At 42.3% G+C, this 26196-nt stretch overlaps 1 protein-coding gene across 3 annotated transcripts in view; it reads right to left on the bottom strand.

Annotated features, from left to right (window-relative positions):
* Positions 1-1010: 1010 nt before the first annotated feature.
* lrwd1 (leucine-rich repeats and WD repeat domain containing 1) overlaps positions 1011-26196 on the bottom strand; it is a 44699-nt gene continuing 19513 nt past the window's right edge. For 2 of the 3 annotated variants that reach the window (XM_078225127.1, XM_078225129.1), the window contains 8 exons: positions 24876-24985; positions 24298-24502; positions 21652-21724; positions 17013-17153; positions 13657-13760; positions 12959-13117; positions 8879-8988; positions 1011-4651 (listed from right to left, as the gene is read on the bottom strand). In XM_078225127.1, the coding sequence (XP_078081253.1) occupies positions 4511-4651; positions 8879-8988; positions 12959-13117; positions 13657-13760; positions 17013-17153; positions 21652-21724; positions 24298-24502; positions 24876-24985 (1043 nt within the window). In that variant the 3' untranslated portion in view covers positions 1011-4510. The remainder of the gene's footprint in view (positions 4652-8878; positions 8989-12958; positions 13118-13656; positions 13761-17012; positions 17154-21651; positions 21725-24297; positions 24503-24875; positions 24986-26196) is intronic. The other variant, XM_078225128.1, reaches the window with a different exon arrangement.

Here is a 26196-nt window from a genome sequence, read left to right as displayed (position 1 = left end):
AAAAAAATTTAAACTCATAGGCAAGAACAAGAGCAAAGGCAATTGAATGACGAGGCAAGGTAGGTCACATGTCTGGGGTGGGACAGGCTGAGACCATGGATGCCGAGAGGGATACTGACTGAGGTCAGCCAGAGTCAAAACTGCAGGGACCAAGAGGGTGAGAGATGCGCGTGTGTGCTTTTCTTGGGTGTTAATTTGTGTGTGCGCGCACTTGCGCATGTGTCTTTAATGAGAATCCAGCGCTCCAGCAGCACTCCTAGTATTGAATACAGGAGTTGGAATGTCTTGTTAAAGTTGTACAAGACATTGGGAAGGCTACACTTGCAATTCTGGTCATCCTATTATAGAAAGGATATTATTAAACTAGAAAGAGTGCAGAAAAGATTTTCTAGGATGCTACCGGGACTTGTTGGATTGAGTTATAAGGAGGCTAAATAGATTGGGACTTTTTTCTCTGGAGCGTAGGAGGCTGAGGGGTAACCTTATAGAGGTCTATAAAATAAAGAGGGGCATAGACAAGGTACATAGTCAATATCTTTTCCCAAAGGTAGGGGAGTCTAAAACTAGAGGGCAGAGGTTTAAGGTGAGAGGAGAGAGATACAAAAGTGTCCAGAGGGGCAATTGTTTTACACAGAGGGTGGTGAATGTCTGGAACAAGCTGCCAGAGGTAGTAGTAGAGGTGGGTACAATTTTATCTTTTAAAAAGCATTTAGTTACATGGGTACGATGGGTATAGAGGGATATGGGCCAAATGCGGGCAATTGGGATTAGCTTAGAGGTTTTAAAAAAAAATAAGGGCGGCATGGACAAGTTGGGCCGAAAGGCCTGTTTCCATGCTGTAAACCTCTATGACTCTAGTGTCAAATGAATTTTGAGAGCAAAAGATCAGAATCACTCCTCCCACTAGAATTCACAAAAAGTTAAGACTTAGAAGTATTTGTTGAATAAGATAACTTTTTAATCATCATGTATCATAAAATGTGGAAAAAACTTCCATAAATTTATTTTGTCTGTTTACCTATTGCACGTAATAATCATTTCTTTGTGGTTTAACTCTTCAATATACTAAGAAAATTTCAAAGGGGGTTTATCAGTACTCCTGGGAGGTCAAAAGGGTTGTGTAGCTGGAAAAGTTTGGGAAATCCCCATAATGTGATGTTAGTATACCTTTAAGAAATGTTTTTTCTAAATCATGTTCTCTGCAGCTCTCACAGCCTCAGCTGCCTTCCAATGAAATAGCAAACAGTGCAAAGTCCAGCTAAGTAAACACAGTCACTTTTGCACTGAGAAGACTTTGTATTAATTAACTGAATGTCACGGATAAAGCCAACATTTATTATCTGATGTCTAAAGCCTTTGAGAAGGTTATGGCAAGTTGCTTCCTTGAATTGCTGCAGTCTGTGCAGTGTAAGTACTCTCATGGCACTGTTAGTATGGCATACCAGCGACAATGTTGAAATGGCAATATATTCCCAAGTCAGGATAGTGAAGAATTTGAGAGTTATGGTATTCCCACTCCCCCAGGATGTTGATGCTGGGAGATCTACCAATGTTAACACTGCTGAATGTAAAGGAATAATGGTTATAGTCTCCCATGTTAATCTTTGTCAGGCACGGGTGGTGAGAACATTGCTCATCAGTTATCAACCCAAGTCTGAATATTGTCCAGGTCCCACTGTACGAGGGCACAGACTGCTTCATCACGATACATTGTAAATGGAACTGAATACTTTACAATCCAGCAATGATTGCCATGTTTGATGGTGGAGGGAAGATCATTGATGAAGCACTAAAGATGGCTGAGCTTTGGATACTGCCCTGAGAAACTCCAGTAGTCACCCCTTTGGGCTGAGATCATCAAACGCTGACAACTACAATATTTTTCCTTTGTGCTGAATATGACGCCAGCCAGTGGCAAATTTTCTCCATCTTTTCAATTGACTTCAATTGTACCAGCCATACTCGGTCAAATGCTCCCTGGTGTCAAGGACAGTCACTCTCACCCCTGGAACTCAGCTCTCTTGTACGTGTTTGGACCAAGGCTGTAATATCTGGAGCAGAGCTGTCCTAATGAAACCCAAATTAAGCATTGCTGAACAGATTGGTAAGTATTGTTTGATACCAATGTGAACCACACCTTCCATCACGTTGTGGAATCATAGAATCCCTGATCATTTTTGTCTGAGGAAGAGACATCAAGCTAATAGGAGAAAACAGAATTACATGGGATGTACAGCGCAGAAAGAGGCAATACAGAATAAAAGGTGCAATCCTAAAGTGAGTGCAGGAGCAGAGAGTTCTTGAGAGTATATGTGTGCAAATTGTTGAAGCTGAAAGGGCCGGTTGAGAAAGTAGTTAATGAGGCATATAGGATCCTAGGTTTTAGAAATAGTGACAAAGTTCAAAAGCCAGGAAGTTCTGATGAACAGTTTTAAAATTCAACAAAAGTATTATACCCAATTCTAGGCACCACACTTTAGAAAGGATGTGAAGATATTGGAGAGGGTGCGAAAAAGACAGCAGTGGTTACAGAACAGAAAGAGCCCATTCAGCCCATCATGTCCCTTCAACTCCTGCAGGCATAGTTCAGCTAGTCCCACTCCCTCCCCTTTTCATGTAACCCTGCAAATGTTTCCTCTTCAGATAATTATCCAATTTCCTTTTGAAAGCCATGATTGAATTTGCCTCCAAAGCAGAGCACTCCATTTGCTGCATAATGTCACCTTTTCTTTTTTTTGTTAGTGTCCACTGGTTCAACACCCTTTCCCCAATAGGTACGTTTTCTCTCTATTCACTCTGTCGAGACCCTTCATGATTTTGAACACTTTCGAGCCTCCTCTCAACCTTCTCTTCAAGAATAACCCCAGCTTCTCCAATCTATCCACATGAATGAAGTCCCTCATCCCTGGAACCATTCTAATCAGTCTTTTCCGCACAGAAAGAGGCCACTTGGTCAGCAACATGACTGTTTATGCTTCACACATGCCTCCTCCCACTCTACTTCATCTAACCCTATTAATTTAACCTCCCAATCGCTTTTCCCTCATATGTTTATTGAACTTCCCTTTAAATGTATCTCTTCTATTTGCCTCAGGTATTCTTTGTGGGGACTTGTCACACAGTGGTTGAGCGTAAGCCAGAAGCTTTGGGTTCAAGTCTCACTCCTGGACTTGATGACGAAGGAAGGTGCATTCAAACAGGTCAAGTACCAACTAGTAAATCCTTCCAACATACGCCAATGGCAGTCAGTAAGAGTGGGAGCGATTCCTGCTCAGCCACGTGATGGAAAGAGATATCCATAGCTCTGGGCTACAACATGCGTGTACAAGTTTACATTGCCATGGCAACCCAAACTCTGAGGGGGAGAGACAGAGAAAGAGCGACAGACTGTCTCCTTGCCCTACCCTGGCACTGTGGGTTGAACCTGCCTTTGGGCATAGGACCAAGGACAATGCTTTGCGGTAGTGAGTTCCATATTCTAACCATTCCTGGAGAAAAGATGTTTCTCCTGAATGGATTTATTTTATATCTATTGACATCTAGTTTTGATCACCTCTGCCATTGATTACTTTGTTTCCAATGATTAAAACTATAATGTAAAAAGAACATGAAGCTACAAAGTTAAAATCAATACCAGAGGCACAGTATCTGCTTTCTTCCACATATAGCTTTTCTTTTATAATTTAATAGTCAGGTGGATAATATTTCAGATCATTGGGGTGCATTATATGTATGTAGCTCTGACTCTTTAAAACCACAACATTCAACTTTCATAAGTAAAGACTGCCTCAGATTAGTTTAACTATTATACGGTGAAGGAAGTTTACATTGTGGTCACTTAAAAGAAATTCTGAGTTGCAATCAACACATCTTCATGTCAGGCATGCAAATGTGTGAATTTTTAAAGAAATACATTTTTAAAAATTGCAATAATTTCTAACATACAATAAAACTATTCCAACAACAACCAGTGGCATCTAATTGTTCACACGTGGGGTGCAAGAGTATGTAAAAAACCTCAAGTCAAATTCCTAATTGATATGAGGATATACTTAATAACAGCATGTAGGAACAGACCGCAAAATAGGACCAAGTCGCACATAACATACTCGTAGTGAAATGATGAGTTGTGCATTTTACGTGATCAATACCTCTGTTTATTATGAAAGCAAATTACTGCAGATTCTGGAATATGAAACAAAATAGAAAATGCTGGAATATCTCAGCAAGTCTGACAGCATCTGTGGAGAGAGAACAGAGCTAAAGTTTCCCAGTCTGGGTGAGTTCATCAGAGCTAAAAAAAAACTATGCCTTAACTGCGCAGCACTCATTGATTCTTCCACCTTGTCCATCTTCTTCAAAAGGCACATTTCCCATTCAGGAGGGGTTTAGGATTCTCGGTTTAAAATGCAGGACTTCTTGAAATACAACACTAGAATGCTATACAGCGTCATTCAATACCACTTGAAGTTGAGGTGGCTCCAGTTGTTCTGCTCCCCTGCTGAAAACGCTATGTTCTCTTCCAAATAACAATGATGTTTTTGTCTGTCACTGCTACAAGGTATTTAAATTCTGGGTCCGTGGTTACATTATTCATCAACGGTCCTTCAATTATTTCCCCTTGTGCTTCTATGGCTGGCCACTTCAGAATCTGCAAATGCACAAGAATGTGAACAAAGTGAGCAAGCAAACTAAACTACCATCCGCTCTTTAATAGTTTCTGATTACAGATGCCATGTTCTCAGATATATGAATGCTGTGCATTCCAATGAAGGTATATAATCATTCAATGCTTTACAGTGAAGCTAGAGTGATCCATAAATCCATTAAGAAAATGGTACCAGAGTGAGGCGACTTCTTGCAAGCTGTCCCCAGCGTACCCTCTAATTCTATCGTTTACTCTTCTTCTATGCTCCTAAAATTTAACTCTATTTAAACTTTCTGATCTTTCTCTTCACCCTAGCTGTAACTGTAACACTATATTCTGCACCCTCTCCTTTCCTTCCCCCTTCATACTCTATGAATAGTATGCTTTGTCTGTAGAGCATGCAAGAAGCAATACTTTTCACTGCATCCCAATACATGTGACAATAATAAATCAAATCAAAAATGCTTTCCCCATCCATCCTTACTTAAAGCCATTGCAAACAGACTGACCCATGGCACATTGGAAAATCAAATTCCTAATTAAACATTCACACAGTAGAAATAGTGAACAGAAAAAGTTTTTGTGAAGGAAACATTTAATTCCCCTTGCTCTTTACCCAGGGTAAACAACTCAAAATCAGAAGTTAAAACATGTCTATTTAAAATCAAGTACTCTTATTTTCAAAATCCATGACATAAGACCATAAGTAAGAAGTCTCACAACACCAGGTTAAAGTCCAACAGGTTTATTTGGTAGCAAATACCATAAGCTTTCGGAGCACAGCTCCTTCGTCAGATGGAGTGGATATCTGTTCTCCAACAGTGCACAGACACAGAAATCAAGTTACAGAATACTAATTAGAATGCAAATCTCTACAGCCAGCCAGGTCTTAAAGGTACAGACAATGTGGGTGGAGGGAGCATTCAACACAGGTTAAAGAGATGTGTTTTGTCTATTCAGGAAATGTGGATGTGTATTCAGGAAATGGAACCCTGTGCGAGAACCTCTCCGGCTATGTCGAGGGCATCTTGAAATCCATTGTACAAAGAACCCCCGGCTTTAGTCGTGACATTATGGACTTCCTACAGAAACTCAACACACATGGAGCAGTTGAACCAGGAGCACTCCTCGTCACAATGGATGTCTCGGCACTCTACACCAGCATCCCCCACGATGATGGCATTGCTGCAACGGCCTCGGTACTCAATGCCGTCAACTGCCAGTTTCCAGATGCAATTTTACAACTCATCCGCTTCATCCTGGACCACAATATCTTCACCTTCAACAACCAGTTCTTCATCCAGACACACGGAACAGCCATGGGGACAAAATTCGCACCTCAATATGCCAACATCTTCATGCACAGGTTCAAACAAGACTTCTTCACCGCACAGGACCTTCAACCGATGCTATACACTAGATACATCAATGACATTTTCTTCCTTTGGAGTCATGGTGACCAATCACTGAAACAACTATATGATGACATCAACAAGTTCCATCCCACCATCAGACTCACCATGGACTACTCTCTGGAATCGGTTGCATTCTTGGACACACGCATCTCCATTAAGGACGGTCACCTCAGCACCTCACTGTACCGCAAGCCCACGGATAACCTCATGATGTTCCACTTCTCCAGCTTCCACCCTAAACACGTAAAAGAAGCCATCCCCTACGGACAAGCCCTCCGAATACACAGGATCTGCTCGGATGAGGAGGATCGCAACAGACACCTCCAGACACTGAAAGATGCCCTCATAAGAACAGGATATGGCGCTCGACTCATCGATCAACAGTTCCGACGCGCCACAGCGAAAAACCGCACCGACCTCCTCAGAGGACAAACACGGGACACGGTGGACAGAGTACCCTTCGTCGTCCAGTACTTCCCCGGAGCGGAGAAGCTACGGCATCTCCTCGAGCCTTCAACATGTCATTGATGAAGACGAACATCTTGCCAAGGCCATCCCCACACCCCCACTTCTTGCCTTCAAACAACCACGCAACCACAAACAGACCATTGTCCACAGCAAACTACCCAGCCTTCAGGAGAACAGTGACCACGACACCACACAACCCTGCCACAGCAACCTCTGCAAGACGTGCCGGATCATCGACACGGATGCCATCATCTCACGTGAGAACACCATCTACCAGGTACACGGTACCTACTCTTGCAACTCGGCCAACGTTGTCTGCCTGATACGCTGCAGGAAAGGATGTCCCGAGGCATGGTACATTGGGGAAACCATGCAGACGCTACGACAACGGATGAATGAACACCGCTCGACAATCACCAGGCAAAACTGTTCTCTTCCTGTGGGGGAGCACTTCAGCAGTCACGGGCATTCAGCCTTGGATCTTCAGGTAAGCGTTCTCCAAGGCGGCCTTCACGACACACGACAGTGCAGAGTCGCTGAGCAGAAACTGATAGCCAAGTTCCGCACACATGAGGATGGCCTAAACCGGGATGTTGGATTTATGTCACATTATCAGTAACCCCCACAGCTTTCCCCCTGATCTTGCAGAATCTCACTAGCTGTTCTGTCTGGAGACAATACACATCTCTTTATTGAAGGACATCTCTGTGTTGAATGCTCCCTCCACCCACATTGTCTGTACCTTTAAGACCTGGCTGGCTGTAGAGATTTGCATTCTAGTTAGTATTCTGTAACTTGATTTCTGTGTCTGTGCACTGTTGGAGAACAGATATCCACTCCATCTGACGAAGGAGCTGTGCTCCGAAAGCTTATGGTATTTGCTACCAAATAAACCTGTTGGACTTTAACCTGGTGTTGTGAGACTTCTTACTGTGCTTACCCCAGTCCAACGCCAGCATCTCCACATCATAAGACCATAAGACATAGGAGCAGAATTAGGCCACTCGGCCCATCGAATCTGCTCCGTCATTCAATCATGGCTGATATTTTTCTCATCCCCATTCTCCTGCCTTTTCCCCATAACACCTGATCCCCTTATTAATCAAGAGCCTATTTTATCTCTGTCTTAAAGACACTCAATGACCTGGCCTCCACAGCCTTCTGCGGCAAAGAGTTCCACAGATTCACCACTCTCTGGCTGAAGAAATTCCTCCTCATCTCTGTTTTAAAGGATCGTCCCTTTAGCCTGAGGTTGTGCCCTCTGGTTCTAGTTTTTCCTACTAGTGGAAACATCCTCTCCACATCCACTCTATCCAGGCCTCACAGTATCCTGTAGGTTTCAATAAGATTCCCCCCTCATCCTTCTAAACTCCAACGAGTACAGACCCAGAGTCCTCAACCATTCCTCATACGACGAGCTCTTCATTCCAGGGATCATTCTTGTGAACCTCCTCTGGATCCTTTCCAAGGCCAGCACATCCTTCCTTAGATACATAGACATATGCATAGACATCAAGAATGAAGCATTGCTCCGTGGGAATGTTTGCAAGAAAACGATTACATGTTTCAGCATTTAATAAAAATAGTAGTGAAGCCACATTCTAGTTAGGGAGAGCCAAATGAGTTTGGTTGAGTGAGTAAGCCTTCCTTCATGTGGTGTTTTGGAATCTTATGTTATCAGAGGGGGACACTGAACAGACGATGCGCAAGTCTTAAGCCACTCTTGTACACTAAGATGTTCTATCTAGCCTGATAACAGATTGCCTTTTTCTCTCCTGGCTTGAGAAAAACATATAGGAATTTATCTGAGATTGTAAAGAACAAAAATAACAGTGAAACATCTTGGTTGGAATACAAATTTGAATTACTGGGAAACATGAATTTTTTGTGTGTGTTCCTTCTAGAGATAGGTAGAATACAAGGACTAATTATCATATCCACAGAAGGATGTTGTGTTTCACAGGGTCTTTCCCACACCACTGGGAACAGTGAGAATGTAACCATTGGCAACTATTGAAAAAAGAGAATAAAGCAAAGGCATTTTTGTAGGCCATGGGAAAGCAGGCAGTCATCTGATAGAGTGAAGTAGTTTGATTTTGAAAGCAGATTTTTCTGGTTTTGCATTTTTAGGGATATGTGGAGAACAAGGAAAGCAGAGAAGAGAATGAAATAACATTTAATTTTAAAGTCACAAAAACTTTTGTTACTTAAGATTCCACCTATACACATGATGAATAGGTACAGATGAATAGTTAACCCATTTAAAACAGTAACCAGAATCACACAATTTTTCAACTCCTGATAAATAGATTTATTTCACCATTAATATTGCAGCAGGATGGGCTACCTGTGTTGGGGAGGTCTTCTTCCTGGATGTCGTTTCTTCATTAGTGACCTCATCGAGCTCATACATCCAAATGTCTCCCTTCTCATCCCCACATGCAAGATAGTTTTCAACTGCAGAAATAATCCACTCTGTTAAATTACTGCAATACTGCTGGGGAAACTCCCTCTTCTGTTCACCCATAGAAACATAGAAACCCTACAGTGCAGAAGGAGGCCATTCGGCCCATCGAGTCTGCACCGACCACAATCCCACCCAGGCCCTACCCCCACACATTTTACCCGCTAATCCCTCTAACCTACGCATCCCAGGACTCTAAGGGACAATTTTTTTTTTTTAACCTGGCCAATCAACCTAACCCACACATCTTTGGACTGTGGGAGGAAACCGGAGCACCCGGAGGAAACCCACGCAGACACGAGGAGAATGTGCAAACTCCACACAGACAGTGACCCGAGCCGGGAATCGAGCCCGGGACCCTGGATAACATTACATGTTTATTACATTACATGTTTATTCTTTAATCTTTCATATCTACAAGTTAATATTTGGACTATGTCTTTGGTATTTTTGATCAATACCAGGTAAAGACAAGCAATGGGACTAGACAACGGAAGTCAAAGAAAAGGTCAGTGTTCCTTAACTGTAACCAAGACAATATCTTTACAAGCTATCTACCAATACACTGATATCAGCATCATAGAATAGATACTACTGTACAACAAAAAGGCATAACATTCTATACGCATATTCTATTATATCAACACCTATTGGGAAAGGGAATATACTATGAATGGTCAGACCCTAGGAAGTAGAGGATCAGAGAGGCCTTGGTGTGCATGTCCATAGATCTCTAAAAACAGCAGGACAGGTAGATAAGGTGGTTAAGAAAGCATATGCGTACTTACCTTTATTAACCGAGGCACTGAATATAAGGGCAGGGAGGTTATGATGGAACTGTATTAAACACTGGTTAGGCCACGGCTGTTCTGGTTGCCATACTACAGGAAGGAAGTGATTGCACTACAGAAGGTGCAGGGGAGATTTACCAGGATATTACTTGGGTTGGAGCATTTCAGCTGTTAACAGAGACTGAATAGTCAGGGGTTGTTTTCCTCGGAATAAAGAAGGCTGAAGTCAGACCTGATGAGGTGAATAAGATTATGAGGGGCATAGATAAGGTGGATAAGAAGGAACGTTTCCCCCTAGCAGAGGGGTCAATAACCAGGGGACATAGATTTAGGTTAAGGGGCAGGAGATTTATGGGAGATGTGAGGAAAAACCTTTTCATCCAGAGGGTGGTGGGAATCTGGAACTCATTCCCTGAAATGGTGATAGAGGGAGGAATCCTCACAACATTTAATCAGGATTTAGATGAGCACTTGAAATGCCATTGCATGCAAGGTTATGGACCAAGTGCTGGAAAATGGGATTAGAATAGATTGGTGCTAGATGGCCATCGCGGACACGATGGGCCGAAGGGCCTCTTTCCGTGTAATCTCATGTTATCAGAGGGGGCACTGAACAGATGTGAAAGTCTTCAGCCACTCAAAACGCATCATCACTCAATCCCCCACTGTCAACATCCTTGGGGTTACCATTGACCAGAAACTCAACTGGACTCACCACATGAACACAGTGGCTACAACAGCAGGTCATAGGCTAGGAATACTGCGGCGAGTAACTCACTTCCTGACTCCCCAAAGCCTATCCACCATCTACAAGGCACAAGTCAGGAGTGTGATGGAATACTCCCCACTTGCCTGGATGGGTGCAGCTCTAACAACACTCAAGAAACTTGCCACCATCCAGGACAGAGCAACCCGCTTGATTGGCACCACATCTACAAACATCCACTTCCTCCGCTACCAACGCTCAGTAGCAGCAGTGTGTACTATCTACAAGATGCACTGCAGCAATTCACCAAAGATCCTTAGACAGCATCTTAAACACACAACCATTTCCATCTAGAAGGACAAGGGCAGCAGATACATGGGAACACCACCACCTGCAAGTTCCCATTTACCATCCTGACTTGGAAATATATCACCATTCCTTCATGGTCGCTGGGTCAAAATGCTGGAATTCCCCCCCCTAATGGCATTGTGGGTTAACCCACAGCACAAGGACTGCAGCAGTTCAAGAAGGCAGCTCACCACCACCTTCTCAAGGGCAGCTAGGGATGGGCAATAAATGTTGAGCGATGCCCAATCCCATGAATGAATAAAAAAAACAAAGGGAGGATTGGCAAGCTTCTCAATATTTGCATCCATTTTAAGAAATCACCACAAGATACTGTTGATTTATTTTTAAGAGAAATCAGCTTGCCTGGCCCTTTCTGCCCAAACCAGCTTTAAAAAAGAACTCCATAAAATCCTCCAGCAGTTCAGGGAGATTTTAGACAAGGCAGAGAACTGATGACTTTTCAAAGAGTTTCAGTCCCATTGGCTATGTAGTAGCAGTCTGACCGTGAAGTCAGGGATTGAGAATTCAAGCCCCATCGCAGACCTTTGAGCACATAGTCTACTCTGATGCCAGTGTAGTATGAGGGACCACTCTAAGGAGAGCAGAGAAATTCTTCCTGTGTCTTGGTTGGACAATACATCACTCAAAAATAATCAGCTGATTGCTTATTTATCCCGCTTGGACCATCACTGCAACGTTTTCCAAAATGTGAATCTCTATCCTATAGCTTCACTGGCAGAATTGGTTTGGTTTGACCAGAGCACCGTGCTTGTCCTGAGGTGACAATCCTGACTTTCACCTTTGGTGCCAGCTGTGACTCAGTTGGTAGGACTTTCACTTTCAACTCACCAGGTTCAAGTCCCACTCCAGGGCTTCAGCTAAATAAAAAAATCAAGGCTGACACGCCAGCCCAGCTGTGAGGAAGTGCTGCATTGTTAGAGGTCGATGAGATGTCAAACATCTATCTGATAATTCCAATCGCAGACAGTCAAGGGTTAATAACAAAGTTGTCTCCAGACTAGACTTCCATGGCTTCTGGTGCCTTGTACTGTAACTCGTATCCATCAGGAACTAACTCTTCTACTGGATGGGGAGATCTTTCATTCTGTTGTATGTATTACAAAAAACAGTCTGCTCTATTCAAGACTTTAACACAGCATAAGGCTCTGTGGACAGTGTTTTAGTGACATGCCTACAGCTCATCTGTGATGTCACAGAAGTTCCAGTGGCATCCCCAAGGCTGCTTCTAAGCAGTAATGTTAATACAGTAAATGTGGAATAGCTAAAACACCAGCAAATCCGGATACTAATGTACTTATATACCACTAACATTTTGACTACATAATACTCACTGTACTTTGGGGGGGGGGGGGGGACATTTTGTGAAGAAGCATTTTAATATATTGTGCTGTGATTATATATTATTTAGGTTTGTAAGGTAATTTGGTAGAATACAGTTTCTCATCTAATTAAAACTTCACTATCCTTCAAAGTAGTTCCTGTTCACCTGTGTCATACAAGAGATTTTTTGGGGTACCCTGGAAGAAGAAACAGAAACAATAGTGTACAAAGGCCCAGGGATCCAGTACATGTTGGGCAGGGAGAGTTTCAGCAGGAAAGGGAAAGGGTTGGGGGGGGGGGGGGGGGGGTTTCGATCTCAGGAGGAGTGGGTGTGGGGGGCAGGAAGATCGAACAACTCCTCCCATTCTGATGCATTCAAAAAAATAAATCAAGCTGCCCACTCCTGCCCAGTTTCACACACCTAAGGGTGGAATTTTCTGGCCGCGCTCACTCCAAAACTGGAAAATTCTACCAGAGGTCAATGGACCTTTCCATGGTCCGCCCCTCCTCCGCTACGATTCCCATGGTGGGCGGAACGGGAAAATTCACCCCCAAATGTTTTATGGCCTGAGTAGCGTATTATCAGCGTATAATGGCAGACAGGTTGCTGACTTCAGTGCCCAGCCACCCTCCCTTATTATGGGGGTGAGCAGCCACCCTATTGTATGTGCCCTCCTGCTGAAAATACACCTGTGGCGGCCTATAAAATGCAACCCCCTGGTTTTTATTACAGAGCTTATCGGTGTCTTATTACTCCAGGGAGTAGGTTGCACTAACCTGGACAAGCAGTGAGTGCGATATAAACGTCATCTGTATTTGACCATTCCACCTCTCTCAGAATCACTGCATTCACTTTTGTACTGCGTTTGTTCCATCTTTTTAAAGTTTGACTCCAGCTCCACAGATATATTGAGCCCTGCATGCAAGTTTTGGAAGCTGTGTAATGACAAAATATTTTAAAACATAGCAGCTGCGGTAATCCAAAAGGTTTAATGATTGCTGTGCAGAAACACTTGTTAAAAGTTAAACAGAAAGTAAATAATTTTAATTAGTATTGTATAGATAATGATATGTCTGCTTTCCATTCAGAGGTGCTGGAATATCTAATCTGAAAAGCACTCGTGATCTCTGCTCAATAATAACTACACACCAACTTCATCATTGGCACCTGAAGTTAGAAAAATAGCCATTTTGCTTATTCAGGGAGAATTTGTTTTGAATTAAGCTTTAAACTGTAGAATAATTTGTTTTAGGTTGATTGTGCCCAATCACAGCTGTAAGAGTGCTACAAGTCACTAGACATCTAACTGAAACTTCTCAAGTTCAGAATATTTCGGAAATAAGCTTTGATTCCACCAGGATCCGTCATGAACTTAGGTTACAGATGCAAAGCCAGCTTAGTAAACTAATTCAAATCAGCTTAATTTATCACAAATGTAAATAGTGGAATATTCCAATAATTCCAGCATACTTACCGACCAAATCATCATTGCAGAAGGTCAACGAATCGACAACATAGCAATCAGATTTACCGCCTTTTTTATTGGAAATTGGGAACAGAAATTCCATCTTTGTGTTTCTAACAATAAAGGAGGAAAGCTATGTCAATATTCCACAATGAAGCACCGCATGTTTTAAACAGACAAAAACTGCAATCATTCCTGTAACAGATCAAAAGGTTGCAATTTTCAGTACCAACTACAACACTCTTCCACTTGTAAGCAAGCGTACTTACAAATTAATAAAATAATAGGGAAAAATAAGTGAAGTGCAACCTTCATGCCTCAGTAGGACTTTTATACAGATTTTGATTCTATGGGGCGATCTTACCGTTGCGCCTGATTTCATGCCTCTCAATCTTACCAGGACCGGATATCCGGCACAGTCAGCCTCACGCCCAAACATGAATACGTTTATCATTGATTTAATGAGCCTGGGCCACAATCATCTGGGTTCACTTGCCACTGTGGTCTCGCGTGGAGAGGATCACATATAGTCCCCAACTATGGGTGGGATGGCCTCACGGGTAGAATCAGAGGCCATTGAGGCCCTCCAGGGAGGTTGGGGGCAAGGGAGGGTGCCAAGCTGGCATTGCCCATCAGGCACCCAAGGGAGCAGAGCCAGAGGGGGACAGGGCCAGACCGGGGGCAGTCAGTTGTGGGTGCTGGTGCGCAGGGCGGTGGGGGAAGATACCTGCTGCCACTCTGCATTAGGGATCACGGGAGGAGAATCGGTCAGTCTGGGTGGATGGAGGGGGTTGCAGTAGGCCGTGGGCCCCTGCAGTAGCCGGGCCGGGACGGGACGGGGGTGGGGTAGAGTGAGAGAGAGAGTGTGTGTGTTTTGCTTACGCATGGCTGAGAGCAGCAGAGGCTGAGTGACAGGCCTCTCTGCTGGAGACCTGCATGTGCACAATTGTGCCCTATGCTCCTCAAAGTTTATTTATTAGTGTCACAAGTAGGCTTACATTAACACTGCAATGAAGTTACTGTGAAAATCTCCTAGTCGCCACACTCTGGTGCCTGTTCGGGTTGTGATCCCCAATTGCCCTTGAACTGACCTTGCTAGACCCACATTGCTGTGGGTCTGGAGTCACACGTAGGCCAGACCAGGTAAGGATGGCAGATTTCCTTTCCTAAAAGGCATTAGTGAGCCAGATGGGTTTACATGACAATCCATTATAGTTTGCTGGTCATCATTACTGATGACCAGAGTTATCAATGGAATTTAAATTCATAGAATCATAGAAACCCTACAGTGCAGAAGGAGACCATTTGGCCCATCGAGTCTATACCAACAACAATCCCACCCAGGCCCTATCCCTGTAACCCCATACATTTATCCCGCTAAACCCTCTAACCTATGCATCCCGGGACATTAAGGGTTAATTTAGCGTGGTCAATGCACCGAACCTGCACATCTCTGGAGTGTATGAGGAAACCACAGCACCCGGAGGAAACCCACACAGACATGGGGAGAATGTGCAAACCCCACACCGGCAGAGACCCAAGTCGGGAATCAAACCCAGGTCCATTTTCAGTGAAGTTTCTTTACCGTTCCTTCACATTTTCAAGTGTTTTGCTTTGCAAATCCTACCACCGGCTGCCGTGGTAGGATTTGAACTCATGTTCTCAGAGCATTAGTCTCTGGATTAATAGTCTAATGACAATACCATTATGCCACCATCTCCCCCTGAAATATCATCTGGGAAGCTGAAAAGAAGAGAAAAATTCAGTGGATTCGGAAGTAGAAGGCCCGGTTAAGGGAAAGAAAGTTCCAGTCACAAATAATAGTGCAGCCATAATCTGGATCCTTTCAAAGGTTGCTGAAGTTGAGATGGAGTTGGATGAACTGCTTGTGCAGGGAGCTGGACTCTGTTCCACTCCACAGCAATATTGCTAAGTCAACACGGCAAGAAGATGCAGTGAGGTTTCAGGCCATATCTAGCCTTTATTGTTCCTAAACATTTGCAAGTGCTTTGCATGCCACAGGTACCTATACAACAGGAGCAGCTTGGCATCTGCCATTCTGCCAACCTAGACCCTGGAGTGGACCCTGCAGTCATTTCCAGCCAGGTCTGTCAGGACTTGTAGAAATGGTCAGTTAGGCATTCACATTGCTACCAGGAGTATACTGTTGCAGGTCACTTAAGCAAGAGAAGCTTCCACTAAAATCTGCCAAAGGGAGGATACATGTTAGTCTTTTTTTATAACAGAGGTTTGAGTGCCAGTGCCAGCAGGGGAACAAACAACACTTCTCCAACAGCCTGACCTCCTGGACACCCCTCTGCATCATCCTCTATTACTATGAAAAATTCAACTTGGCCAAAAAAAGCTTTATCTCTTCTCGATAGACTGCCACTTACTGTTGTGTAAAGATCAGCTGGAGCATTTTGTTAACATTGAATAATGTGATTAAACAGCTAATGGCAATTTCAAGAGAAAAAATTTCATTAAAACTAACTTATCAGTTGAAAAATAATTGAATTGGTGCTCTGAATTCAGTATTAAAGCTGTATTATTTATAATTAAGAACATGAAATTTCCTTGAATAGGAACATTAGTTTTCCCAAATTATTACTATTGTGTTTACAGAATGCACAAAATGATAAATCAAAGATTTACACTTGCGTTTGGACAATCAGAAGACACCAGCTAGAATATAGGAGTAGTTACAGGAGGTGAACAAACATAGAATCACAGAATGCCTACAGTGCAGAAGGAGGCCATTCGGCCTATCAAGTCTGCACCGACCACAATCCCACCCAGCCCCTATCCCCGTAACCCTACGTATTTACCCTGCTAGTCCCCCTGATACTAAGGGGCAATTTAGCACGGCCAATTCACCTAACCTGCACATCTTTGGACTGTGGGAGGAAACCGGAGCAATCCCACGCAGACAAGGGGAGAATGTACATACTCTGCACAGACAGCGACCCAAGCTGGGAACCGAACCAGAGTCCCTGGCGCTGTGAGGCAGCAGTGCTAACCAAACAAAAGAAATAAAATACTTTTGAGGAGGGGCTGAAGGTTTCAGAAGGAATATCCAGATTGCAAAGGAATGATAGCTGAATGATCGAACACTGACAGTGGAGGCAAAGGAGGGAGATGGAGCAAGGAAAGTCACACAAGACAGACTGTTGGAAAAGAAGACAGGACTATCATCGGACATTGGCAGAAGGAAACTGTACAATTATCAGAGGCATTTGAACCTGATATAAAGAGGGTCACTGGCACCCAAGAAATTCCCTCGCAGGCAGGTTAAAAACTTTCAGGAGGGAAAGAACAATTTGTCAAAAATGTGACTAATTGAACACCTGAAGTAAACTACTTACCTTTTGCTCTCATATTTTGTTAGTGAGATGTCCCAGGCATAGCATCCTCTTTCGCATGCGGCCACAAGGTACTGATCAAAGCAGGGTGGAACAGGACACATCTTCAAAGGGGTTGAACAAACTTTCAAAACCAGCAACTGGCTATAACAAAGAGAGAAAACAAAAAACTTTGGATATATTCAGAATGCTCACAAGTCCCTATTCTCCCCAAGAAAATTTGTCCTTAAGAAAAACTCTTTTGGAACTTGGCTCAGTAGCACAACCATAAGTGTTCCAGTAAGTGTCTCCATTCAGTAACAATGCTAATCATTTCTTTTATGATTATATCAGCTGTTTATTAGAAATTCTGTTTACAGTACAAAAATATGAATTCATACAATGACATACATAAGAAATTTAAATAAATTCATAATGAAAGGACACATCTACATGGAGTTAACATTTCAAGTTAAAAACTTTTAATCAGAATGGATTAAAGGTTTTTGACCTGAAACATTGGATGAATTAAACCACCCATCGCTGTGGGAAGATGGTGGCCCAGCCCACTTAATTGTGGGAGGGGTCTCGCATCAGTCTCCCGGCAGCGACAGAAACCTCGCTCGATTAAGTGGGAGGGTGAAAGGGACTGATGAGTAATTCCTGGCTGCTCGTGGCAGGATGTTAATGAGGTTCATTAATGAGCCAATTGACACCAATTATCCCTGAGCCCACTACAACGTATGGTGGGTAATTCCACTGCCTGGGACCCCAATCGCAGCAAGGCCCTTGATTCCACACAGTCTCCTCCTCAGAACTGACGGGAATTCGCCACTGGTTCACTGATCAGCAGGCGAGATCCAGACAAGATGGACATGGAAAGGACTTTCCCTCTTGTGGGTGAGTCCAGAACTAGGGGGCACAGTTTTAAAATTAGGGGTTGCCTTTATAGGACAGAGATGAGAATTTTTTCTCTCCCAAAAGAGTTGTGCAATTTTGGTACTCGGTCTCAGAAGGTGGTCGGAAGTAGGTTTACTGAATATTTTAAAGCAAAGGTAGATAAGATTCTTGTTAGTCAAGGGATCCGGAGGTAGATGGGAATGTGGAACTTGAAACACAAACATATCAGCCATGATCTTTGAATGGTGGAACAGTGGAACAGGATTGTGGGCCAAATGGCCTACTTCCGCTCCTACTCTGTATGTTTCTTTCCCCATTGGCCTGACAAAAATCAGATCCATTAATTGTTTCTCTCTTCACAGATGCTGTCTGAGCATTTCTGGCATTTTACTTATGATTTCCAGCATCCACAGTATTTTTATTTTGCAGTAACATTTGTACAGAGCTAATTAATTTTGTTAGGATGTCCAATGGTGGGTTTCAGGTCTATTAAATATTCAATTTGGTACATGAAGCACGGCAGTCCATTTCGAGATGCATCATAAAAGATCCATTTTAACCTCTGATAAATTTCATGATAGAAGTGTCCACGTTTAATGTGTAGGTGGTATAATGAGAGGCATTTGTGATGTTAAAGCTGTCCTGTTATGTAATGTTTGAGGCACAATAGCTGGTATTTAACAATGAGAGTAAATGTGGAAAAATATTACATGATTTTTTGCATGTTAGCCACTGAGTGGCACCATGGGGCATTAGAGTGACACAGCTCCAAAAAGGCACTTTGCCAGTTGAGTAGTGAATTTTGAAAATTCATTTATGTATTTACTTTTTAAATGCATTTAGCTGTTAAGCTATTCTTTTCATTTCCCTTCCAGGAAATATTTCTCTCAAATTTCTTTGGCTTGACTTTCCATGTCTGCCAGAATCCTTAAAACATTACTATTAATTATGGTATTTTTCTTTCAGATATTTCATGCATTTATTTTTATTTGATTTTTCAGAACAATATGTATTGATATTTGCCTGAGAAAATGGAGTGGGCCCTGCTCAAAACACTTACTGAGAGCTACTCCCACCTCACTCCCCATTCTGTCAAACGTGGATGGGCTACAGCCTAACAATGCCGTGAACCCCCTCTGCTGAAATGTTCCCCATATTGAAACATAGTGAATAGGAGGCATAGAATAGATCATTTGATCCTTCGAGTCTGTTCCACCAGTCATTATCATCCACCTCAGGAGAGTTGATGGCCTAGTGGTATTATCACTAGACTATTAATCCAGAAACTCAGCTAATGTTCTGGGGACCCGGGTTCGAATTCCGCCAAAGCAGATGGTGGAATTTGAATTCAATAAAAAATATCTGGAATTAAGAATCTACTGATGACCATGAAACTATTGTCGATTGTTGGAAAAACCCATCTGGTTCATTAATGTCCTTTAGGAAAGGAAATCTGCCGTCCCTACCTGGTCTGGCTTGCATGTGACTCCAGGATGTACAGATGCCGGCATTGGACTGGGGTAGGCACTGTAAGAAGTCTCACAACACCAGGTTAAAGATTTATTTGGTAGCACGAGCTTTCGGAGTGCTGCTCCTTCATCAGGTGAATGATGACTTTAACCTGGTGTTGTGAGACTTCTTACTGTGACTCCAGACCCATAGCAATGTGGTTGACCTCTCAACTGCCCTTGGGCAACTAGGGATGGGAAATAAATGCTGGCCAGCTAGCGATGCTCATGTCCCACGAATGAATATTTTTAAAAAATAATCTGTTCCCCCTTTCCTACCATACCCTTTGATCCCTTTAGCTGGAAGAACTATAGCTAACTTCTTCGTGAAAACATAAAATGTTTTGGCCTCAACTGCTTGTGGTAGTGATTCCAGGCCTCAACTGCTTGTGGTAGTGATTCCAGGCCTCAACTGCTTGTGGTAGTGATTCCAGGCCTCAACTGCTTGTGGTAGTGATTCCATAGGTTCACCACTCTCTGGTTGAAGAAATTTCTCCTCATTCAGTCCTAAATGGTTTACCCTGTATGTCAGACTGTGACCCCTGGTTCTGGACTCCTCTGCCATTGGGAACATCCTTCCCGCCTCTACCCTGTCTAAGCCTGTTAAAATTCAATAGGTTTCTATCAGATCCCCCCTCATTCTTAACTCCAGTGAACAAAATCCTAACTGACTCAATCTCTCCTCATACATCAGTCCCGCCATCCCAGGTATCAGTCTGGGAAACCTTCACTGCACTCCCTCTATAGCAAGAACATCATTCCTCAGATAAGGAGACCAAAACTGCACATAATATTCCAGATGTGGTTTCATAAAGGCCCTGTATAACTGTAGCAATACATCGAATCCCCATGTACTCGAAACCTTTCACTATGAAGACCAACATACCATTTGCCTTCTTCACCGCCTAATGCACCTGCAATGCTTAACTTCAGTGACTGGTGTACAAGGACACCCAGGTCTCGTTTCACATTCCTCTCTCTCAATCTATAGCCATTCAGATAATAATCTGCCTTCCTGTTTTTGCTACAAAGTGGATAACCTCACATTTATCCACATTGTACTGCATCTGCCATGCATTTGCCCATTCACTCAGCTTGTCTGCCATCACATGGATTTTAAAAGCAAACTAGTTCAGGTCTCTGTTACTAATTCACCAGTTTGCAATGGGCCTCCATTTGGGAGGGTGATTCCCAAACATTTCCCCACTTGGACCCCAATTTATCGTCACATGTTTTTAAAATTTTGCCTTTTCAGTTAGTTTTCTGGAACAGGACAAAAGCAGCAGCCATTCAGGCCACCATAATAAAAAGTCGCAAGGATTTAAAGGGGTCTTGTGACTTTAGCATTCAGTCAAAGCTCCACTGTTGTTATTGTTCACGCAGAGTTCGTCACCCCAAATCTCCTCTCTTGACTCCACTGGAAGTCGTGACTCTTAGTTTGGGAAGAAAATTACAAAGTGATCTTCATAAACCTAATAAAAATCATTTAAGCTCTAATCGATAATCACTTCACAGAATCAGGGAATTGTCACCGCACTGAAGGAGGCCATTTGGCCCACTGGCACTCTGTAGGAGCAATCTACTTAGTTCCACTCACCCGCCTTTTCCCTGTAGCCCTGCACATTCTTCTTTTTCGGTTAACAATCCAATTCTCTTTTGAATGCCTCAGAATGACCCTGCCTCTACTATACTCTCATGCACGGCATCCCAGATCCTATCCACTTGCTGCGTGAAAAAGTGTTTCCTCATGTTGCCTTGCTTCTTTTGCCAATTGCCTTAAATCTTTTTTTAAATTTTAAATAATAGGACATGGGCATCACTGAATGGCCAGAATTCATTGCCCATCCCTAGTTGCCCGAGGGCAGTTGAGAGCCAACCACATTGCTGTGGGTCTGGAGTCACATGTAGGCCAGACAGGGGAAGGACGGCAGATTTCCTTCCCTAAAAGGCATTAGTGAATCTGTGCCCTCGTGGTCGATCCATTCACCAATCATAGAACCGTAGGTGGGAACAGTTTTTCCCCTATCCACTCTGTCCCCTCAGAATTTTAATACCTCTACCAAGTCTCTAAGTAACTGAAATTCTCCAATAATCTATATACTTGTTAGATAAAAACATGATTTTGATCCACCTTCGAACCAAATCATTGAGAAAAGGTGTTTTGTCACGAACATTGAAACTGCACTTGATGAACAGAAGGAGTCATGTTTAAAAATACTGTTTCTATTCATTTAGCAAGTTTGCACAGCATTTACCTCGCTCTGAAGTTATAATCACAATCTGGAAGACCAATATCCCATAAGATGATTGTTTTATCATAGGATCCAGCTGGTCAAAGAAAATAAATTAAAACATTATAATCTGAAAATTAGCAAGAGAAAATGAGGTAATCCCAAGTCATATCTACCTGAACAGGCAATTTATATGACTTGCTCTAAATGTGAACAGCTAAGGTATGAAGTATTGTTGACGGATTTGGTCAATTGTGATTCTAATATTAAAATAAACAGCTTCAGTTGGATCTTTAAGCATTAGCCATTGAAGGAAATTAGACTTCCACTCATGGCAGTGTCAAACAAGGAGCAATTCAGTCACATTGTTATCCAACAGGCATTGTTCTAGAATTATACATTGATGATTAGTTTTCTCTTTTTGACTAAAGTAATAGGAAAGGAAGGTATGGTGAAAATTCCCATTGAGGCAGCAGGATAAACGGGAGGTATCTGACGTCAACAACAATTATCATTTCGCAAAGGTTTATTTGGAGAAAAACTATTACCTTTAATGCGTACAATGGTATTCAAGCATGTGGTCTTTGCGAGTTAGGATTGATGGCATGCATGTGAATGTGTAAAACATACAAAATAAAATTAGAAAGTTAGATGTTTGAGTAGCTATGGCAGACTGTAAACTTCTGGTAGTGAAGGCAGCGAATGTGGGGACATTGGTCACTGTCAAGTTTTGGGATTCCGGTGAACTCCCAACTGCACAAGCACAGCACTTACGCAGGAAGTTTAAATTTCCGATGGATGGAATTGTGCTGTCTGCAGCCCTCAATGAATGTATCCAACACTGTCCTTCAATTCAGCGGCTTGGGTTCGATGCCCTATACTTAGATAGATATTTACCCACTCTTTCTCCTGCTGTTCATCTCAGAGATATGATCATGATTAACAGCAACAGCTGTTATGGAAAAGGCTTAAAGGACACCCCCCTGTACCCCTGACAATGCTCGCCACCCAGCCCCCAACACCTCCAATGTTCAACTCCTCCCTCTCACCAAACCCTTAACCCCTCTCAAGCAATGCTGTTTCCCCTCCCCTAGCTAGGTAGGAGTCAGGGATTCTGGAAGATGCGTTGAGGGAGGCTCCAGAGTGTGGATGAATATTATCAAATGCTGTGAGCGAGGAAGAGAGGGTGAAGATTGTTGGGGAGTGTGTGTGAGAGCTGGGAGGTGGGGTGAGCATTGTCAGGTGATGAGGGAGGGCGAGCGTTGTCAGAGACTGATGGTTGGGTATGAGGGTGACAGGGTGGACATTGCTGAGGGGGAAACGTTAACAAGTTGGCCAAGCAGGAGCGGAAATTTTCAAATAATTCCTCGAAAGTAGGTTTAGCAAATGACAAGGAAGACTGTAAAAGGTTTCAGCAAAACATAGATTAAGAAGCATAATGGTCATTATTTAAACTGGTAATCCAGAGGTCTACACTAATGATCCAGAGATAAGAGTTCAAATCCCATCATGGGAGCCTGGGAATGTAAGTTCAATTAAATAAATCTGGAACATAAAAGCTAGTATTTGTCATGATGACAATGAAAGTATCCAAATTGTTGTTTAAAAAAAAAATCTGGTTTACTAATGCTCTGCAGGGAAGGAAGCCTGCTTGCTATATCCAGTCTAGCAATATAGTTGACTCTTATCTTCCCTGTGAAGTGGCTGAGCAAGTCACTCTGTCATTAGGGACATGTAACGAATACCGACTTTATCAGCAATGCACATATTCCAAAAGTAACTTTTTTAAAAACTTGGCATTTGCTAATGTGAATGAGGTAATAAATTTTGGGAAGAAAATCAATGAAGCACTCAAAGAAAAGATGCTGAAAGATATGGGTGCACGAAGACATCAAGGGACTCAAATGTCTAACTCCCTGAAAGTGCAGTGCAGGTAAATAAAAGGCAACAGTACATTCCATTTTATAATTAAATTCAGTAGGGGGAAGAATACGATAGTAAAGAGGTATGATAAATCTGCACAAAATTGTGGTAGGTATAGTTAGAATAGTGTGTCCATTTTTGGATGTCCATCAAAGAAAGACCATTTATTATTCCCAGAACATAGTATAGCACAGATAAACCAGGATAAAACCTAGCATGAAAATGTGGAGTTAAGGGGAAAGATGGGATATGAAGACTAGATTACTACTGGAATAGAGAAGCCAACAGGATATTTTTAAAATTAGGAAGCTTTTGATAGCCAGAATAGTGTTAGGCTTTTGGATAAGATCAAGTGTCCGAACAAGCCCAAAATGCCTCATTTTGTCATCTTGAATCTTGTTTGTCCCCCTTGTGGTGGCAATGAATGGATTTTCAATTTGTTTTTTGGAGGAAGCAATGAATGGATTTGGGTTTGCCCGGTCCATTCTGAGCACTGGCTTTGTAACTTTAAGAATGGAGTAAAAATTTTAAAAATAGGGAAAGTTTAACTCCTCTGTTAAGGAGTTAATGGCAAGATAGCATCAGTTTAGAATTATTAGAATGAGATAAGAATAACTTCTTTAAGGGCTAGTTCTGAAACACTGATTCGAATGGCCTTCTGTTCTGTAAACTTCCATGGTTCTACATACATCAACCTTAAGTCTCTTGTTAGCAGATTTGTGTTCCAATAGAAAGATCAATGCTTACTGAAGAGAAACGTCTCCCGATTTGGGCAAAAGCAGAGAGTACAGATCGGTCTCTTGTGAGCCTTTATCTTCCCATAGCAGTAATTCACCTTCACATGAATCAGCTTTACGACACCCATCTGGCCACCCACAGCTAACACATTGATTTTTCTTTTCTGATCCTTAACAATCACAGTTAGAGTAGTCCAGGCAAGAGAAAAGAGTTCCTGAGGAAAATCGGATAAATCAATCAGGATCTTATCACTGAAACTGTTTTCCATTACACTATCCCCGTCGAGTATTGATCAATTAAAAAGGATGTCAGAATAGGATGCTCATTGTGAACGCACAAAGTGTGGCCCTGAAGGCAATTTGAAAGAAAAAGAAAACAGAAACAAGTTTATTCACTAACAAAAAGTAGTGCTTCAAGTTTCACCCACCTTAAATCATAAACTGTTAGTTAAATTTTAATTTGTGCGTATCATAATTATAGTCCAAAACAATCCTAGTGCACACACACACACATTTACACAAATAACATAGGCAATATTCTATATTACCAGGTAAATGATTTACCGTAGACAATATAACCATACTCACCTCTCCAATGGATTTATACTTGTGAAGGACCATCCCAGTTTCACAGTCAATGAAGCAAACTGAATCCCCTCCACATGTAGCCACAGTTTGAGATGACTGCAGCCCTCCATCTGATGGGAACATTTAAATGAATGGTTTATTCAAAGCTACATTTCTGCTACCTCTTGTTTTTAAAAATAAATAAAATGAGCCTAATAACTATTCATAGAAATCATAATTATTCCATCATAACTGGCATTTCTATTGTCGTAAACTTTAAATTTACCTGCGGAAATTATTTTATAGTTAATCCTGCAGAGCATCATCTTAAATCATCTCACAGAGCAGTTTAAATTAGGATATCAGCAGGACTAGGATTTGTGTTTTCATATTATTATAGCACCCAGAACTGTATGGCTCCTCATGCAAATGCACCCTGTAAGCTCTATCAAGCTCATGAATACTCCTCTCACTGCCTCAGAAATCTCTTACTGTGGCATTTTGTCTTGTTCAATAGTTCTGAATTTTTAAATATAAAGATACGAATTGTTAAATGTTGCTTTCTGATTGGTATTCCACCAACAAGAGAGCAGTGTTTTTTGATCAAAGTCTATTTAAAAACTTGAGGAGCTATAATGGGCGTAAGATTGGAACCAAAGACCTGGAGCTTTGCAGAGCACAGGTCAGGAACCCCAATTTATGAGAAAATGAACAACTTGCACCCATACTACTGCGCCCTCCAAGCCCGTCACTACGAGCAACATGAGGATAGCAAACTGATCTCGACACGGTCAGAACTAAGACATTGTGAACATGAACTTACAACATTCTCTATAGCATTGTGTCAAAAACAATTACTACCTGCTCACATCCTGTAAAAAGTTTGCTCATAGTAACCCAGATATTATCAAGGATTCTCAAAGGAGTTTTAGTTTAGGGGTGAGGGAGATGAAAGAGGGGGAGGCACCCCATTCCAAAAATACAGCAGATTCAATGTCAAATGGCTGCTCTAAGCACAAAACAGGAGCACAGTGGCAGTTTAAGATCTCATGTCTCGAGGATCATCTGGAAAAGGGGAAATTCTTAAGATTGTTTCAATCTTATTTTCAAACTGTCCATCTGAGAATTCTGAAGACTCGATGGAGTTTCTTCAGGCACTGCACCACGTGAACATTCAATTGCTAAACAATGATGACAGAATGGATAGCACGTTAGAAATGCCCCTTCCACTCATTTGAATGAGTAAATGGTCCTGGGACCACCTATTTGGGAACCCCCAGCATAATGTAACGGGGGCAGAGACCTAACATTATAGGTTTCAATCGCTCTCCCCCATTGGCTG

The sequence above is a fragment of the Mustelus asterias genome, chromosome 12 (genome assembly GCF_964213995.1).
Source record: "Mustelus asterias chromosome 12, sMusAst1.hap1.1, whole genome shotgun sequence".
NCBI lineage: Eukaryota > Metazoa > Chordata > Chondrichthyes > Carcharhiniformes > Triakidae > Mustelus > Mustelus asterias.
Note: the sequence above shows the minus strand (reverse complement) of the source record. Positions and strands in the feature narration are given on the sequence as shown.